At 45.8% G+C, this 18,422-nt stretch overlaps 1 protein-coding gene across 1 annotated transcript; it reads right to left on the reverse strand.

Moving 5' to 3' along the window:
- Positions 1-5,471: 5,471 nt before the first annotated feature.
- On the reverse strand, positions 5,472-17,286 carry adamts5 (ADAM metallopeptidase with thrombospondin type 1 motif, 5 (aggrecanase-2)). Its single transcript, XM_086048489.1, has 8 exons — positions 15,480-17,286; positions 9,905-10,037; positions 9,515-9,682; positions 8,951-9,234; positions 8,673-8,856; positions 8,411-8,586; positions 8,142-8,317; positions 5,472-7,578 (listed from the first exon to the last, which is right to left on the reverse strand). The coding sequence occupies exons 1-8, from the start codon at positions 16,584-16,586 to the stop codon at positions 6,897-6,899; spliced, it is 2,910 nt and encodes a 969-aa protein (XP_085904615.1). The 5' UTR covers positions 16,587-17,286; the 3' UTR covers positions 5,472-6,896.
- Between the last annotated feature and the right edge of the window lie 1,136 nt (positions 17,287-18,422).

Genomic DNA, 18,422 nt, shown 5'->3' on the forward strand with positions numbered 1-18,422 from the left:
CATGCAATGGTCGACAGCCAATAGCAGGATACATAAAGATAAACAATCTTTAATACTGAATTTCACATCTATGGTTACTGTAGAGTCGTCACTAAAGCTAACATATGTTTTGGGAATGTGGAAGGAAGGTGGAGTCCCTGGAGAAAACCCACGCAAGCACAGGGAGAACATGCAAACTTCACACAGGAAGGCTGGAGCCAAAATTCATTCCTCTACTGAGCCAAAACACATATTTTACTTTCAGTAAAATCTTACGGCACACCACCAAATAAAATTGTCACAAAAAGTACATATGTTTGAATAATGATCATCTCCATTTACTCATTAATGTGCTTATTGGACACAAATCCATTCGTTTATAGCAAAATACAAAATGCCGCAAAGCATTAAAGCGGAAGTCAACCCAAACTTTTTTTTTTTTTTCAAGAATATGTTCTTTGCAAGGCGGTATGGTAGTCGACTGGTTAGCACGTCCGCCTCACAGTGCAGAGGTCGTGGGTTCGATCCCGGCTCCGGCCTCCCTGTGTGGAGTTTGCATGTTCTCCCCGTGCCTGTGTGGGTTTTTTTCCCCGGGTACTCCGGTTTCCTCCCACATTCCAAAAACATGCATTGTAAGTTGATTGGACACTCTAAATTGTCCCTAGGTGTGATTGTGAGTGCGGTTGTTTGTTTGTCTCTGTGTGCCCTGCGATTGTCTGCCAACCAATTCAGGGTGTCCCCCGCCCACTGCCCAAAGACTGCTGGGATAGGCTCCGGCACTCCCCCGCACACTAGAGGACCCCACTAGAAAATTAAACTGCGAAGCACATACTCATTTTGCATCATTGCAATATCATCCATCTATTATCCAGACCGCTTGTCCTCACAAGGGTCGCAGGCATACTGGAGCCTATCCCAGCTGACTTCGGGCAGTAGGCCTTCGGGACGGCCACTGGATTGGGCCCACCAAGAACCTCTCTTCTAGCCTCCGGGTCGCCCACCGGACTGGTTCCGCGAGGAACATCTTGTTTGGCCTTCTCCGATCTGTCGTTGATTTTGGTTTTGAATTTTGTTTTGGAATTTAGTTTCATGTTTTCCTTGTGATTCTTTTATATGTCTGTCTCATTAGTTTATTGTGTCCACCTGTGCTCGGTTACCAGAACCCTTGAGTTACTCGATGAGCTCCCTCTAACACTTTGTGTCTTGTCCAGGTGTTCCTCGTCTCATCAGTTTGTATTTAGTTCCTTGCTTTCATTCAGTCTTTGTTGGTTCATTGTTTTTGTCGCATGTTTTTTTTTTTGCTGTCTTAGTCCAAGCCAAGCAGGTTTTGTCCTCCTGTGCTCGTTTGCTTGATCTCTTGTGTTACCCAGTCAGCTCCCTCTTTACACTTTGTGTCTTGTCCAGTGTTGCTCGTTGTCTCGTCTGTTTGCATGTGGTTTATTGTTTTCTTTCGGTCTTTGTTGGTTCATTGTGTTTGTCGCATCTAACTGCTGTTTCTTTGCTGTTTTAATCAAAGTCAAGCTGGTTTCCTGGTATTTGTTTAGTTACTCTGGTTCTTGTTGTTTTATAATTAAGTTTATTTAGTGTTTTTCATTTTTGCTCTTGTTGTCTATTGTTATTTTAGATTCTGGGCACCAGGTGGTGCCCCTTGAGGGGGTACTGTGATGACTGGTTGTTACTTGATGTATCGGTTAGTATGCAGTTGCTATGGTCCTTTTATGATATCATATGGGCCTGATGTCTTACAGTTTATAAGCTTGAGTTACTCAGTGACATGTCACTAAATCAAACCTTCTCATGCGGATGCAAACTCTCTTTCAGTTCAGCTCTCTGTAGTTACTTTGTATTTTCTTGATCAAGACTTTTTACTGTCTTTTAATGTCACGTCTGCTATTAGGTCCAAATCCCTCTCTTCACGTGACATTTTACTTAAAAAATAAAACCTCAAGGTATTTTTGTTGACTTAATGAACCATGGAACACCTGTATTGATGTCGTAGGGATGGTTTGTAGATGATGAGATGCATGTAATCAATGAGTCTTGTTGACTTTGTTTTGATTTAGATTTAGTTTTATTTCATGTTATGTCATGTTTTCCTGTGTCCCCTTTTCATTTGTAGTGTACCTTTTGGGTTTCGTCAACATCTTGTTTCTCCCGTGTTTCTTTGTTATTTTGTTTGTTGGACTTCTAATTCTGTATTTTTTGGTCAAGATATAGTACTTTTTGTTTTGCTTTTTCCCTAGTACATCTTTTTGAGTAGGCCTAGAGTACATCCTGCACTTGTACCGTGCCTCCCTGCTTGTTGCGCTTGATGACCTCCACTTTTGCCTATACACCAAAACCACGGAAGCTCACCACTCTTGTGACAAGTTTAGACTCTTAAATGATTGTCACTGTTGGCGACAACCAGACTGAAATAAATACGACAAGCATGCATTTATCCAAGAAATGCTTTGTATAATCCATCTTTGGAAAACGGCAGTTTCATGTTGGAGACTTGTCAGCCACTCGCTATCATTTTGGTTTGGAAAAGTGCAGTCAAATTAATTTTAAACAGTGCACTCTTTTCCTGTTCAAAAGGAGGCAGCTGTTCATCTCTCCCTGACCCGATCACATTTTCAACAAAGGTTAAGGAAATGTGGTGTAAAGGTTAGGAGATTTTGCTTTCCAAAGAGGCCCTTTCATACTGAAAATGTGCACCGGTTTTGTGTCTGTGTGCACATGTTTCTCTGTTGCTCATCCCACCTTGAGGCCTGTGTTGCGTTATAGACATTTGCTGATTTTGCTCGTGAGCAAACTTGAAAATCTTTAAATACTGTACACCAACAAAATACATTAGGTCGATGAAATACAATTAAAATAAACTAATTATGAAACTCTAATCAGTGACTTTCAAAAAATACTTTCACACCAATACATTTAATATTAGAAATGACGTTTCATACCCAAGTATTGCACAGAGTTGGGCATTTTGCAAAACATTTGAGGTCCGTTTATCACCTTCCGCCTACAGCCGGAGTACCCTTCCGTCGTCCGTTTTTCCGGCCAGACCAAATAGTAACTTCCGTTTGCGTTTCCAACTACCAAGTTAGACAAACTACCATTACCACCTCCCCGGGTCCCGGCGAGAGATTGACCAATGAGAGCATGGGTGGATTTATCCCGTGAATTGATTGGCTGCGCATCATCGCAGCGGGGGCGAGAATAGACAATTACATAGACGGGGAAAAAAGGGGCTTCTGACTATTAGTCTATTAGACTATTAGACTTAGTCCGACTATTTTTTAAAGTTTCCCACCTATGGTTTATCGCCTACAAAATGGTCATTTATCATAGGCAGATCGGCGGACTGGTCCATCACATAGGTGGAATGTCCAGCGCAATGCTAGATACTTAAAGAGGGAAGTCAATCCAAACATATTTTTTTCAAGAATATGTTCTATGCAGGCTCACTAGTTGAAACAAGGCATTCTCATAAATACTGCGTTTGTGGAATAGGAGTTAATCCACCCTTTTTAGCGATCTCGGGGGCGGCCGTTTTGTCACTTCTGTCAACTGCGAATGACATCACAGTTGCTCAGGTAACGAGCAATCACAGCTCACCTGTTTCCTAAAGCTGGGCCTTGGTCATTACCTGAGCCCTGAGACACTGATGTCATTTTCAGTTGACAGAAGTGACGAAATGGCCACCCCCTGACATGGCTGAAAGTGGGTGAATTTTGCTGCTTAACTCATATTCCATATTCCACAAATGCAATATTAATCAACATACCTGGTCTCAACTAGTGGACATGCACAGAACATATTCTGGAAAAAAGAGATGTTTGGGTTTGACTTCCTCTTTATGACTTTCACTAATAATATTCTACAAGGTGACTTAAACTCCTACCAAAGTTTTTTTTATTCTTAAGTAGCCTATTGCTTCCAGGTACTTTATAGAAGATTGTTCTGTTATATGAAGGGCAACAGGTGGATGAACATAGTAACTGTACCTTCTGCCACCTAGTGGAAGAGCATTTATTTGTTCTGCCTGTCACTATATGCAACTGGCATAGATACATGATGATACATTATTTAGAGTAAATAAACACTTTTCAGAACAAATTGGATAATTTCTTGTGGCATGTGTGCCATGTTGCCACCTTTGTCATCCATCCATGTTATATACCCCGTGTTCTATATTATGGGCACGAATGAGCTGGAGCCTGTCCACGCTGACTCTTAAGGCTTCTTTCTGACTCGCGGGTCGGCGCGGGCGACAACTACCTCATTGTATCACGTGACCGACACGTTGTGCTGCGCGACATGTTGTCGACAGGTCTGCAACACGTGCCTTGCACACGTCAGAAATTGTTGCTGCGTATACATCGCGTGCATTCTCTCTCGTGATTGGTCCGTTATGTCACATGTTGCCGTAGACTTTTCCCCGGCTCGGTTCTTTGAGGGGAATTCATATGTCATCACGGAGGAGGGGATCCATCACAAACCTTGTTGCTGCCGCGAAGCAAACTAGTTTGGCAGCGGTGTGGGTGTTACGTCACTTATGTGTGTGTAATGAAGCCTACACACGCATGTATCACCTTCGCTGCCACATTGCTGATTGATTTTGCAATTCAATTAAATGCATCATATAGTCATGTCGGTCCCTTTGTTGCAGCTGGCACCATACCCATTGTTGTCACTATCGTTTTAATCGTTTCTCGGCAGTTAAAAACGCCCACCAGAATTTGCCATTGAGGGAGGAGAAATTCCGCCCCGCGGTGTCCTAGCTAATATCAGCCGTGGGGACACCCTCCGACTTGGAGTGAAAATGTTCAAAACAACGCGGGTGGGTTGCGCGCGAGTATAAAGGCAAACTGCGCACGGCATTACCGCAGTGACGTGCTCGTGGACGTCACCCGCGGCAGTTGGGAGGTTGGGCACATCTTGGACTGGTCGCTAGCAGGTCACAGGTCACATATTGACAAGCATTCAAACTCTCATTCACACCTATGGACAATTTAGTCATCCTAGAACCTCACATGCATGTTTTCGATTGCAAAAGAAAGTCAGAGTTATAGGAGCACATCCACATACCGAACAGGGAAGCCAAGAGCACAGGTCCGAACCGGGGAAGTTTGAGAACTCTCGACTGCAGATGTGTTACCGGACCACTGTGGTGGCAGGTTGCTGCTGTTAATTATTTTTAAGATCAAACAATACAATGGAGACTACAATAAGTAATGCAAAATATCAAATAAACATTGTAATTTGTGTGGATGCACATGCTTCTTTAACATTTACTTCTTAAATCCACATGCTGTACCTAATAAAATTCAGTACATTTGGGCCATACTTGCATTTTCAGTACATGGGAAATTTTACTTCCCATCCATAGCGTAAACAGAGTGGATTTTGTATTATATTTGTATTGGGTTCATATAAATAAAACAAAATAAATAACACAGACAGCAAAATGTTTAAATATAGATATTTTATGTACATCCCACGACTAGAAAAGAAACACTATATCCTTACACTGAGGATTCTGCATAGTCCTAAATTAAATAGTAATCTGGTACAAAATTACTACAATAAATAAACCTCATCTCGTTGCTTTGTTATTCACACATAGCAGTTGTACAAACAATAAATTACAAGCTCAGTGCCGTATTTGCTGTTCAGCGAGAGGGCTTTCCTCGAAGGAAGAAGGTGTGTGTTTCACTGAGGTGTACCGATGTGCATATGGCTCTGCAAATTGCTTTGAATACTTACACATACATTGAAAACATGCACTGTTCAAGGTTTACATTGAGTTGTTAAATTGCAATGTGTAAAGCCCGGGTACACACGTAGTGATTTCGAACATCTTGACCAATTTTGTAAAATATGACTGACCCCACACGATGAGGAAAGAAATCATCGTGTCTTCTCTTCTCATGTATGCTGTACTTGAGCTAACCAACACAGCACACCACACATAAAAAACATTTCTCCACTGGTCAGGATAATCTTTCAGCGAAATCTGAAAACCGGGATTTTGCTGGCTGTGATAAGAAGTGGCGGGAAATATTTGGTCCCATTTTCAGTATGTGTTTACCCCGCTTACGGCAGTGCACACCAATGGAAATTTCCCAGTGTATTGTCTTTGTTTGCATTTTACTGTCACTCTAAATGCATGTCAGCAGACGTACAAACACACATCCACACACTTCAAAAATGAAGCAAAATAAGCAATGCGTCTTTAACCTCGAAGAACATCAATCTGACAGTCATGGAGTCATGGTTACTTTACCCCTCTGACATCAACACTTGTGTCGTAAGGAAGAACATTCTTCCTGAGCTGTTGCAGAGCAAAGGAACTTTGAGAACCTGACCAAGTCTCGACCTCAGTATTGCTGTTTCCCCCTACTTTATATCGTACATTGCTGTGCAGAATGGACAGACTGTAAAGCACCATTTAAACACCGAATGTCTGGGTTGCCCCATCCATTGTTGGTCAACGTCTGCCCCCATCCCTGGTTAGCTGGAAGGCCAAAGAATTGAAGTAAGCCTCCCTTATTTAGGGGGATATATGACTTAAACACACACACACACACACACACACAGATGCACAAACACACACTCACACGCACAAACAATGGCAAACCGTAAGATAAAATAGATTTGGATGCTGAAACAAAGGTAAGTCACCAACATGCAACACCAGTCCTTGACTACGAAAACAAACGGGTCCTCGCTTAACTTGTGCTCTGCAACTGTGATTCTGAGACATTCTTCAAGCGGAGCCTTTGTGAGACTTTGTCCAACATTCACGGCCCTGTTGAAGGTTCTTGATTATGTCTTAAAATAATTGGTCCATTTTCCAACATGCAGGACTTGCTACTTCGGACCACTTTTGCTGTCCTACAGAGACTTGTTCTCCTCCCTCCGCCATTTTAACATTTTCTCACAAGACAGTGTTTGAAAGCGGTGGGACGGGAATTCAGCAAACATCCCTTGGACAGCTTCCCGCCCTGGTCCTTACACTGAACGGTCCTGCTCTGCCAACCAGTGTCACAAGTCCTGGAGCAGCTCATCCATACTCCTGTCACCCATTGGGGTCCGGGCGGCGGTGTAGACAGACTGGACGCTGTGGTTGGCGTAGGGACCAGGATAGTGGGAGTGGGGGAGGATGTAGTAGCGCTACTGGTGGTGGTTCTTGTTGTGTCCGTTGTAGTGGCCTGTATATGGGCCAAATTCAAGCTTGGGACAAGCAGTGCTGGTGGCTGCTGTGGAGTTGTTCGGCGTGGCATGAAGAAGCTGTAACGAACATCCAGGGGCTTTTTAGCATCTGTCGCAAGGATCTGGACTACCAAGGCTTCTTGGAGGGCCCCGGGGCCCATACTGTGGAGCCATTCATCCCTTTGACTCCAGCCACTGTAGTTAAGCACAGATCCGTTGAGCGGAATGATCGTCTCGGAGGTGGAGATCATGAACTTGCCATTGAGGAGGTAATCGCCACTGGGTCTCCGGAGGGAGAGGTAGGCGCTGTAGCGGGTCTGGTCTTTTGCCTTGTGCTGACGAACCTTGATGTGGGTGGAGCCTGCAGGGATCTTCACTACATCAGTGTAGCCCTTACTGTTTTGTCAGGGTGAAAGTTGAGATTTGGTTAGCTAAGCGGGAAACGCATATTACGATGCAGACGATACTCTTCGTTGTGTTATAAACTCAAAACCGGCAAGCATATGCAAGTCAGCAGACAACTTTTGCTTTTCCATGCCTATTGACCTAATTTAGATGCATTCTTTGAGGTCGACTGCCACATGTCCGTTTTCGGACTTGAATTGCTTTTTACATTTTTCAGTTTTCTATTTATTCATTTGTCTGAGCATGATTTGATTCTTTGCATTTATCTGGGAGAGAAGAGGCAGTTTTTGTAACATGGCCACTTCTAGTACAAAGGTAACTGTCCGATATCGAATCAATGAGAGAAATGTTGTGAGTACATCAAAATTTAATCGATATTGGGATGGATGAAAATGAATGCCAAATATTTCATGGGTTTCTTCCATTTCTTTCTACGTTTTCATGCTGTTATGGTCCTCACACATCTCATCAATTGAGACTTAACAACTCTAAACAAGCATGTATACAAGAGTAGATGTTTTTTGCCATGAGTCCGGAATTTTCTGTGTTATTACCTTTTCTTGGTGAAGTTGCCCACAACCCGGATGCATCCTGTGCTGTCGCCTCCACATATACCACACTTGTCAAACTGAAGTTTGGAGCCTATGATGCCATCACAGCCTGTGCGCACACACTTCCCCTTCACACAAACCGAGCTGCTGTAAGGACGACATTCGGTCCCGTCTATCACCTGAAAACAGAATATGAGTTCTTTAACATTTCCCTAAAAATGATTTGTTGTATCAAGATGTCCCAGCACATTTTTACTTTGTCAATAGCTCACCCTGTGCGAGAACACCACATAGTAACCGGTTCCTTTCGCTCTGCAGGTGAGTTTGCACACATCTTTCGGGAGAACTCCAGCATATTTGGGCACCCACTCAACAAATGTTTTCACCCCTTTAGGATCTGTCTGAGGGCCATTGCGCACCTCACATTGCTCCTGCCGGAAACTCTTATCTAGAGCACAACGGCATGCAAAGAAAGGTTTTGTATTGCATTGTGGTTTCAACCAGCACAAATACAGTATATGATGCTGCACTCACTCGATGGCGGACATGGTGTGACATTGCATGACCGGTAGATGGCTCTCTTCCCAGTGCAATAACGGCCATTGTTCCGCGGTGGAGGGTTGTTGCACAGCCGCTGGGCAAATTGCACTCCACCGCCACACGTTCTGGTACATGACCCCCAAGAACCCCAAGAGCTCCAGCTGCCATGGTTGGATGACTAGGGCACAGAGGAGAGAAGAGAGGGTCAGTCTTATCAAGCGTTCTCCGCTTCTCTAGAACGGCAGAAAGTTTCAAATGGAGTCACCCAATACCGAGTAATGTCTCTTGCGCGTTTTGTCCACGCACTTGCCCTGCAGGCAGATGCGCCCCTTCCCGCAGGGTGTTCCCTCCACAGCTGGCAACTTCTTGGTCAGACACACCATCTGACCCTGGCGAATCACAGCACACCACAGCCGAGAGCACACGTCCATACCGGGGCACACGGTGTATTCTGGCCCAAAAGCCAAGCGGCACTGGCGCACGGCGTCATAGCTCTGCCCCGGGAGCTCTTCGGGCCCCAGCAGGGGCTGACGGGGCGAGTCGAGAAGACACTCGGCTGCAACAGGGGCAGTGCCAAGCATAAGGAACATTACTTTGGTTTCCTGTCTTGTCTACGTCTTCACACGATACTTTATAGCCATGATGAAGTAGGTTATATGATCTTTGGCTGTGCTACAAACACATTCCTTGCTCAGTGATAGAAACCGTGGGAGTTCGCATGGATGCAAGTTGCAGAAAGAGAAGAAATACTTTTCAGGCTCCTAGGAGTTTTCACTTTTAGAAGAACTCCAGGTGTTTGCTTCTGTTCACTCAAGAAGATGCTTCAAAACCCTTACCGTTGCCATCGTCAAAGAAGTCTGTGATGGTCGCCGAGGTACAGCGGCTCCAAGGTTTGGATGCATCAATGGAGGTGAGGATGGAGGACATGAGCCTCTTGTCGCTGTTGACGCCAAAACGCTCCTCGCAGAATTTGGAGTCGTCATGGGACAAACCGAGCAAATGGCCTGAGGCAGACGAGGAAAGGAATGGAAATCTTAGGTACGGTCGATGGAGGTGAGAAATTAGGCCACAGGTTTGCGCATGCAGCAAGAATGAGAAAAGAAAACACAATGAGCACTCGGGTAGTACTCAAGTGATACTCAACAACCACACAGGTGCTGACAGATGAGCAAGCCCAAGCTTGTCTGTAGCTCTGTTTGTGTCTTAACAACTGTATCCACGCTTACCGATCTCGTGTGCCACTGTGAATGCAGCGTGAAGCCCGTCATCCTCAATGACAGCGCAGCTTCTCTCTGGAGAGCAGATAGTGCCAACGTCTGCCATTCCAAGGGTGTCGCAGGAGTGATGGCCGCAGAGGTCCTGCAAAGTTGCAATACAAAGACTTTAAAGCAGCCCAAGGACTTGATATTTAGTCGCTCCAGTATTGATTCTCGCGCACCCATGCAGACGAGCCCTTAGGGTGTCTTGCCGAATGCACCGATCGATTGGTTAATCACCCCCATCGTGTCAGAGAGCAAATGGCATGTGTGCACACATGAACGTGTGCAGACAAACATCCTTGTGCATGAGCACAAAAAGTGGGGGGAAAAAAACACACACACATGCGTTTCCTGTGAAGATGAGCCACTGTGTTAAGTGGTGCTGACAGGCCTGCTGGGTTGCAGGGGAGACACTCTACGGGGAGGGTGTTTACCCGTTCCGGGTGGACCAGTTAGGAACAAACTGCCTTGTGTTGTGCACTCACACTTGACTGACTGGGTGGGACCACTGTGCACACACGCACACACACACATGCACACACAGGTGTACATTACTTCTGTTGATGCAAACAAATACAGTACATGTGCTTCAGGAAATAAACAGGATGAACATGAGCAATACAGGAAAATAGAGAACGTGTTTGACAAGTAACTGCTGGACACACGCATGACCAATGAGGGGAAACTGTGCCCACTGTACCCTTTCCTCTCTTTATGTGCAGACAAGCACAATCGTTGTTTCGAATCTAACAGTGGGAATGTATAGATAGAAAGGTTCTTACACTCTTTCACCCCATTACTTTTGTATTTGTTTCTTCACCCAACCCATCCAAGACCATGGTGTGAAAGCTTGTGTTTTCAGAACAAAGCATGAATCAAAAGAAGGAAAATAGAAACTCTGCTTGTTTTCACTCTCAGTGTTGTTTTTCCTCTCAAAACAGACAAGGGAGAAAAGAAAGATGGTCATAAAAGACAAGCAAATCAAAGGAAATTGACCAAGGAATGGGAATGGGGAGATGCCGGAAATTAAAGTGAAGAGCTGGGTTGGTGGGTGGCTGGGGGCATAGAGTTACGGAGGTATTGGCAGAAATAACAGGGGAACAGGTGGCAGGCTGGCTGAGAAAGTCAGGCGGGTTGAGAGCCTGACTGGTCTTAGCCAAGATTTGAGTTAAACAAACAGCCAACCAGACCCACATGTTAAAAGTCTGAGTAAGCTAGTCTCGCTCACACTGAAAACACACTCCACATCTGATGTCACGACTCAAAAGAGCGGAGACCACCGCCAAAGCTGAACTTTAGCCATTTGGATGTGCACAACAATGTATGTGCGGGAAGTGCAGTACTTCCTTCAAGTGTGGTGGAAGTTGCAGTAGAGAAGTCGTCTTTCACAGCTTACAAACGAAAGAGCGAGGAAACTCCCTCAGCGAAGGTTATATAAAACTAGATATAAGGACGCACTGGGACGGTCGAGTGCAAGTACAATTGAGCGGCTCGACGGGCTTTTGAAAGAAGAGTAGCTAAATTTCACTGGTGCATCACGGTGAGCTGAGGGCGAGGCCCATGCGGTGTGCCCGCTAGCCAGGGTCGAGGCTTTGGGCTCCAGGGGCTGTCTGCAGGTCATCAACAGATGCCAGACGAAGTATAACGTGTGAAATATCAAGAACAGCTAAAACAAATAGTGGGGCCGTCTGCGACGGCGGCAAGAGCTGGGAAATGTACACTGTGATGTAGACAAAAACTCATGGACGTGGTGGGTTGTGGGTTTGTCAAGTGCACAGGAAAGGGAGGAGTCGCCGCCACACGTGTAAATTCCATGTAAAAGGTTAAATGACATAACTATGTGGATAAAGTCAGCAGACGTGCAAAGCAGGGTAGGGCTTTGTGCATTTAGGATCGGTATGCACCCAAGGGCATCCCGTAATATCACACAGTCAGTTGGCATTTACTGCCATGCCACAGCTGATCCCAAATACGTCCCAAAAATAAATATGTTTTTGGTCTGTTTTTGACTCTTGTGATAACATCTAACTACTGACCAGACTTTGACCCAACTCAGGATGATTGCAAGCACCAGCCGGCAATGTCCATCCAAATATCTGAGTGATATGTGAAAGAAAACTGGAGCAAAGGTACTGTCTGTCCACATTCTGCAGCTTTCAGGGGGAGCAGTGTGGCTAAAACATTGACGACTGTCACGGCGACACCCAACCTCATTGTGCTTGGAGCTTTTGCTCCGGGTTCGCTTTGACGTCAAGTGGTGTCGGTCGACTTACTTTAAGCTCCCTTGCTGCATCCATTCCATCACACAGCAGTGGACTGCTTGCATGTCCCGGGCCACAATGATGTGATAGCAAACATGTGATAGCAATTTCCTTTCTAAGCGCCGCAGCCTATCACAACTGACTTTGGGCGAGAGGCGGGGTACACCCTGAACTGGTCAACATCCAATCGCAGGACACATATGGACACACACACTATGTACAATTTAGTCTGCTCGATGAACCTAACATTCTTTTTTTTTTTTTAACTCAGGTGGACTTACAAAATGACAGACAGGACAAGGAATCTCAGAACTGTGAGGCGGACGTGCTGACCACTAGTCTAATGTGCCGCCTCCTTACAGGATGTTATTGAATTCTTTCACATGTAAACTAAACCTCTGTTTTATCCCCTTTTTTTTTGTTGAAAAAGTTCATTTGAAACAGTATATGACAGTACAGCCAAAATCTACAGAAAAATTAAATGGCCAGAGGCAGACTATTGAGAAATGGTTCATATATCCTCATCTCACATGCTGAAACTCTTTGATTTCTTTTTTTCACCCACAATGCAGCTGGGTACAAGACACCTGAGCCAAATGCAGTTATTTCCTGGCAGTGCTCTTTCAAGGGAAACAGTAACCTTGTGCTTGTGCATTCCTGTTTCACTCACTACTTTCCTGCAGTGTTCAGATGTGCAAGTCTGCCCATCATGTTGATTGACAGGTTAAAGTAATGGCAATTTTAGTGCTCAGACACAGCCAAGAATCCTGAGGATGGGCTTTCAGAGCCAAATAGGTCAGGGGTCAAAGCTAAAGTAAATTGGTGAGTGCTTTTCTGCTCTCATGAAGGGCACGACCCAAAAACGGGGTCATGAAAGAGCAGCCATTCCACTTGCTGTCTGAAAACATGCAGCCGATACTGTTTGATTATAACAACGGTTTTCTGGGTTCCAGGGCATGATACGGCTCAGCTGCAGCCGATACTGTTTGATTATAACAACGGTTTTCTGGGTTCCAGGGCATGATACGGCTCAGCTGCTTCTTGGGGTTCAGTTATGAAGGAACTGAAAAGGTTCCACAGGTGTTAGGTGTGAAAACTTCACATACATACAGTACATGGGCTGGATGAATACAATCAGGCTGCTGTTGCTTGTTTTGGAGAAAAGTGGATAAAAGTGCAAAGCAATGAGTAGTATTTGGGCCACAGTGGAAAAAAAATCTGTCATTGTCTTTAACTTATAAAATATGTTTGAGGAAAAAAGTAGTATATTTTTGGGAACAACATTTTCATAATTTTGAGATTCATATAGTAATATTAATCAAGTGGTATTTTTAGGATGGCATTTTTTTAAAGGAATGATATCAGAAGAGCTGTTTGGTTCTTGCAAAAGGATGAGCAATGTAGAGGACCTACACAAGTTATACTTTGTTATTTTCACAGGAAACGATGAGAATGATAGTCACGATTTTGGATCTTGAAGGAGTGGAAGTCCCGTGAAGACGAGGTTTCTGCCGCACTGTACAACATGAGGGCCCCTAACGCTTTATTGCATCTGGATTCATATCATAAACCTAAGTCATGTGGTAATACAATTCATTGTGTAATGACTGATTTAGTCGTGGATGGAAGCATACTCGTACTTAATGTACAGTGATCTCCAAGTAATTGTGTACTACAAATACAGACTATTTCAATTAGTTCTCTTCATGATTCTCAAGATTATGACTTTAATCTAAAAAAATATATGGATTTTGTCTCAAGAACATACACTTTTCCAATCAAACTGTAAAATGTTATTGTTGTTAAAGAGGAGGTCTACCCTGATAAATATTGCATTTGTGGAATAAGAGTTAATCCATCCGTTTTTAGCCATCTATGGGGGCGGCCATTTTGTCACTTCTGTTGACTGAAAATGACATCACAACAACATACGTCTGACCTGTTTTCTGGAGCCATGATTGGTCGTTACCTGAGCCCTGAGTCATTTTTAGTGAACGGGTGGATTTTGCTACTTAACTCATATTCCACAACCGCAATATTAATCTGAATGCCGTGTTTCAACAAGTGGGCCTACTGGGAACATTATTCTTGAAAAAAATGTGTTTGGGTTGATTTCCTCTTTAAGTTTAGGACCACAATATTGGAGTGTAATTGTTTTTTCTTTTCAGGTTTGGCCCACGTGTTTGGCTGGGGTTTTGTATCTGGTTTGACTGTTTGTTCTTAACCCCAGATGTTACCTTCTTGTTTTCTGTGCCAAAGAGCTGCCACCTGCAGACACCAGTCACCTGTGCGGGCTTGCCCAAGCAGGTAGAGTGTCAACACTACTTGCAGGTGGTTGGCACGCAGGGACTCTGACTCTTTGCCAACTACGTTTGACACTCCTGCCAAAGAATGACGGCACCAACCCAACACATGCACCCTTTACAGATCCAAACTAATGCTCCGGAAGCTTGCTTGAAAAGCAGAAAAGTGTGGCTGTGGTGCAGGCAGTAGGAAAAGAGGGAGCCTGAGGTAAGGCGGAGAGAAGTTGCGTGAAAGAAAGGGTAAAATAGTGCGGTCTCCATACAGCCTGTGTTTGTTTTTCTGACAGCCTCAGCTGACAGATGCTGTAAAAGTAACCAGGAAAAATGTGCAGACTGGAGTGATGGGAGGATAATACAAGGCCTTTTTAAGTCACAGTGGATTTTTAGGGATGTTTCTGCAGCCTGCAGTTAGTTTTAAAATTTCTGGGAAGAATTAGCCTGCAAGCAAAGGCCTCCGGTCTCAGCCTCTTGAGGCTTGAATGCTGTCAGGGGACTGGGAGGGTAGGCTGGAGACAGAGGAGTCTGCCCAGAAAAACACCACGAGCAGGAAATACAGTTTTTATGGATGTTTCACAGATGCTGAGAAACGTTAAGCACAAAAAATTCACCACATAGAGGAAGATAGAAAAGGGTGGTGGGGCATGTTGGAAGCAGGTTCTCCAGAATGGGGTTCAGTGGGTCAACCAATCTGACAGCTTATAGTCAGCATGACCTCCAGCTTTGGTCTCCGTGTGTGTCCTTTACGCATTGAGTCACGAGGAACCTAACGGGACATGTCAGCGACTTTCATGTGTGCGCAAATGCGCCAAACATGTCAGCCAGTGGGGAAGAGAAGCAGCTGCCTGCCATCGAAATCAAAACAAGCGATCGGATGGCGTCACTCCGTTGCCTTGGCATCGCACCTGTGCGCTAAGCTGCTGTGCGGGCTGGAAGCCCGGCGCCTCGAGACGGGAAACCAAGAGGAGGAAGTTTGTTTACCTGCCTAGTGAAGAGGATGGCGGCGTCGTGGTGGTGCTGGTGGTCGTCGTCCAGCGGGTTTTGCTGGTTCTGCCACTTGCAGAAGCTCTTGAGAGTTGCCGCCGCGTTCTTGGACACCTCCAGCCCTTTGTCTTTGTCGGTGACCGTGGTGACCTTCACAACGGACAGCCGGATGGGGTTCTCGATGCTGGCGTGCCCGTAGAGCTTGGACGCGATGGAGGCCAGCGTGAGGAGATAGTGGTTTAAGTCCTTGCCGTACTTCTTGGTCATAGTCTCATCCGCCACCAGAAGAAGCTCCACGTGTCTGGCGCGAGAGACCGACCTCTTGTGCCGCATGTGGCTGTCTGCAGCTGCAAGTCGAACGAGCCGGCTCAACCACCTTCGCCCGTGCGCGCCCCGATCATCCACAGAGAACCTCTCTCTGTCCGGCCTCGTATGCCCCGCGCGACTCTTGAGCCGACTTTTCCTCGCCGCGTCCCTGCGTCCTCTTCTCCCGTCGCGCGTCCCGCAGCTCTCATGGCCGTCGCGCGCGGCTTCAAAAGTGAAGCTCTCGCGCGTGAACACGTGGAGGGCGTGTTCCGCGTCCTTGTCCTGCAGAGCGCGCGCGTCGTGCTCGTGTCCCTTGGCCCGGACGATCGGCGTCACCGCGTAGCGCACGCCGTGTACGGCGAAGAAGCCTTCCAGACCCCCACCGCAGAGGTTGAAAACGGCCAGGGACTCCGGATTGGTGTTGACCGTTCCGCGATAGACGCAGTCCCGCTGCAAAGACTCGGAGCTTCCTCCCATCATGGCGAGGACATACCGGGGGCTCAAGTGATGCGACAGCACCGACTCATCACGCTCCATGTCCAGTTGAAAGCGACTCCCATCCAGGTAAATAAGGTACCCCGCCTTCCCCCCTCCGTTATAAATCCGGTCAACAGTCCGCACGACCCCATCTGTCCTCCTGGCTGGCGTGAGCAGCGAGCCGTTCGCAGGTGGTAGATAGAAACCCTGGAAAACGGAGACCCCGGCACCAGGTTCCAACTCCAGCAGCACGCAAAGCAACAGTAGACGGAACCAAAGCCAAAGCTTTCCGCCGGCCGCAACACAAAGAAGCCTCACCATTGTTCATTCCACGCAGTGCAGCATATAGACGCGATATGATGTCCGAATAAAGAACGAGCGAACCGTGGACGAGCAGAGGAAACAACTTATTTGTGGGTCCAAAAAGCGCATCCTGCCATGTCCTGTAAAACAGCGTCAACAAAAGCACAGAGAGGAGCAGGGATGGAGGGGGAAAGGCGTAGCACAGAGAAACTCTGTGCAGTCTGGGCTGAACTTGGAGAACAAAATCACAAAGTTTGCTCTTAATAGGACACAGAGAGGAAAAGTCCTGCCCCTTTTGCGCTCAATCACCACTCCTCCACCCCCTCCCGCTTCGCTCTAGCTCTCTTCCTCAAATCACTCAAGTGCTGAGAGGAGAGAGAGTGAAGAGGAACCTGAACAATGCTCCTACTTGAGGAGAAAAGTCTTATGCGTCAAGTGTCCCCCACAGATCCTTGAGAGACTTTGGTCGACTCTCAGTCCTCAACGACAAAAGAACCACCCAGCACATGACTTGACAAATCACTAACTGATCAATAAATACGTCCGTCATCTGGTTTGGGGAGTAATAGCATCATTGCCCACAGCTAAAGACAGTCATCTCTCGACAATGTTTTAACTCTACTAAATACAAATGTCCCTGTTATTTTTAGCCTTTGCAACTTGACTTTAAATAATTCAAGCTGTTCCAATCGGATTTAAGTGGCGAGTTGCAAACTAGACAGCGATAGATAATTTATGGTTGTTCCATGAATAAGAAGTTATTGTTCCCGTGGGAGATCTTAATGGCATAGGTGGAAAGGAGGGAAGGAGGCAGGCAGTGAGTGTGCATTCAGTAGATGCCATCCTGTTGCACTCGAGAACGTGACTAAACAGGTGTGTGTATTTGTGTGTGGTTTGTGCAGGTGTGTGACGGCGCCTGGAAATGGCCTGAATTAGGGAAACGAGGCGGTGCCAGTGAGATGATGTTAGACTTGTTGTGTGGTCAGGGAGCATTAGCTGGACATGCCTCACTGGAGCTCAAGTCCCACATGAGCCTTGATTTTCTTAAGCACCTTAAAGTGGAAGTGAACGCAAACATTTTTTTTCCCCAAGAATAGGTTCTAAAAGAATATGTTCCCAGAAGGCCCACTAGTTGAAACAGGGCATTCTGATAAATATTGCGTTTGTGGAATAAGTGTTAATCCACTCGTTTTTAGCCATCCCGGGGGCGGCCATTTTGTCTACTGTCGACTGAAAATGACATCACAACTGCTCACAACGACCAATCACGGCTCAGATTCAGAAAACAGGTCAGCCGTGATTGGTTATTGTGAGCAGTTGTGATGTCATTTTCAGTCGGCAGAAGACAAAATGTCCGCCCCAGAGATGGCTAAAAACAAGTGCATTTTAGTGCTTAACGCAAAACGCAAATTAATCAGAATCTCGTGTTTCAACTAGTGGGCCTTCTGGGAACATATTCTTTTGGGTTGACTTCCACTTTAAAGGAGACATAAAGCAATCACCACCTCCTTCCACCCCAGCTGCCCCCCAGCCCCCCCCACACACAATTTGAAGCAGTTCCCAGGTGTCATAAAGTGGAAGTCAACCAAAAGCTTTTTTTTCTAGAATATGTTCAATGCAGGCCCACTAGTCTAAACACAGCATTCTCATTAATATTGTGTTTGTGGTAGCTCAGGGGGGGCGGCCATTTAGTCACTTCTGTCGACTGTCTGTCGAAGTTGCTCAGGGCTCAGATAACGACCAATCATGGCTCAGCTTCAGAAAACAGGTGCGCCGTGATCGGTCGTTATCTGAGCCTTGAGCAACTTCAATGTCATCTTCAGTCGACAGAAGTGATAAAATGGCTGCTCCCTG

The sequence above is a fragment of the Filicampus tigris genome, chromosome 1, assembly GCF_054856515.1.
Source record: "Filicampus tigris isolate MCC_2025a chromosome 1, RoL_Ftig_1.0, whole genome shotgun sequence".
Taxonomy (NCBI): domain Eukaryota; kingdom Metazoa; phylum Chordata; class Actinopteri; order Syngnathiformes; family Syngnathidae; genus Filicampus; species Filicampus tigris.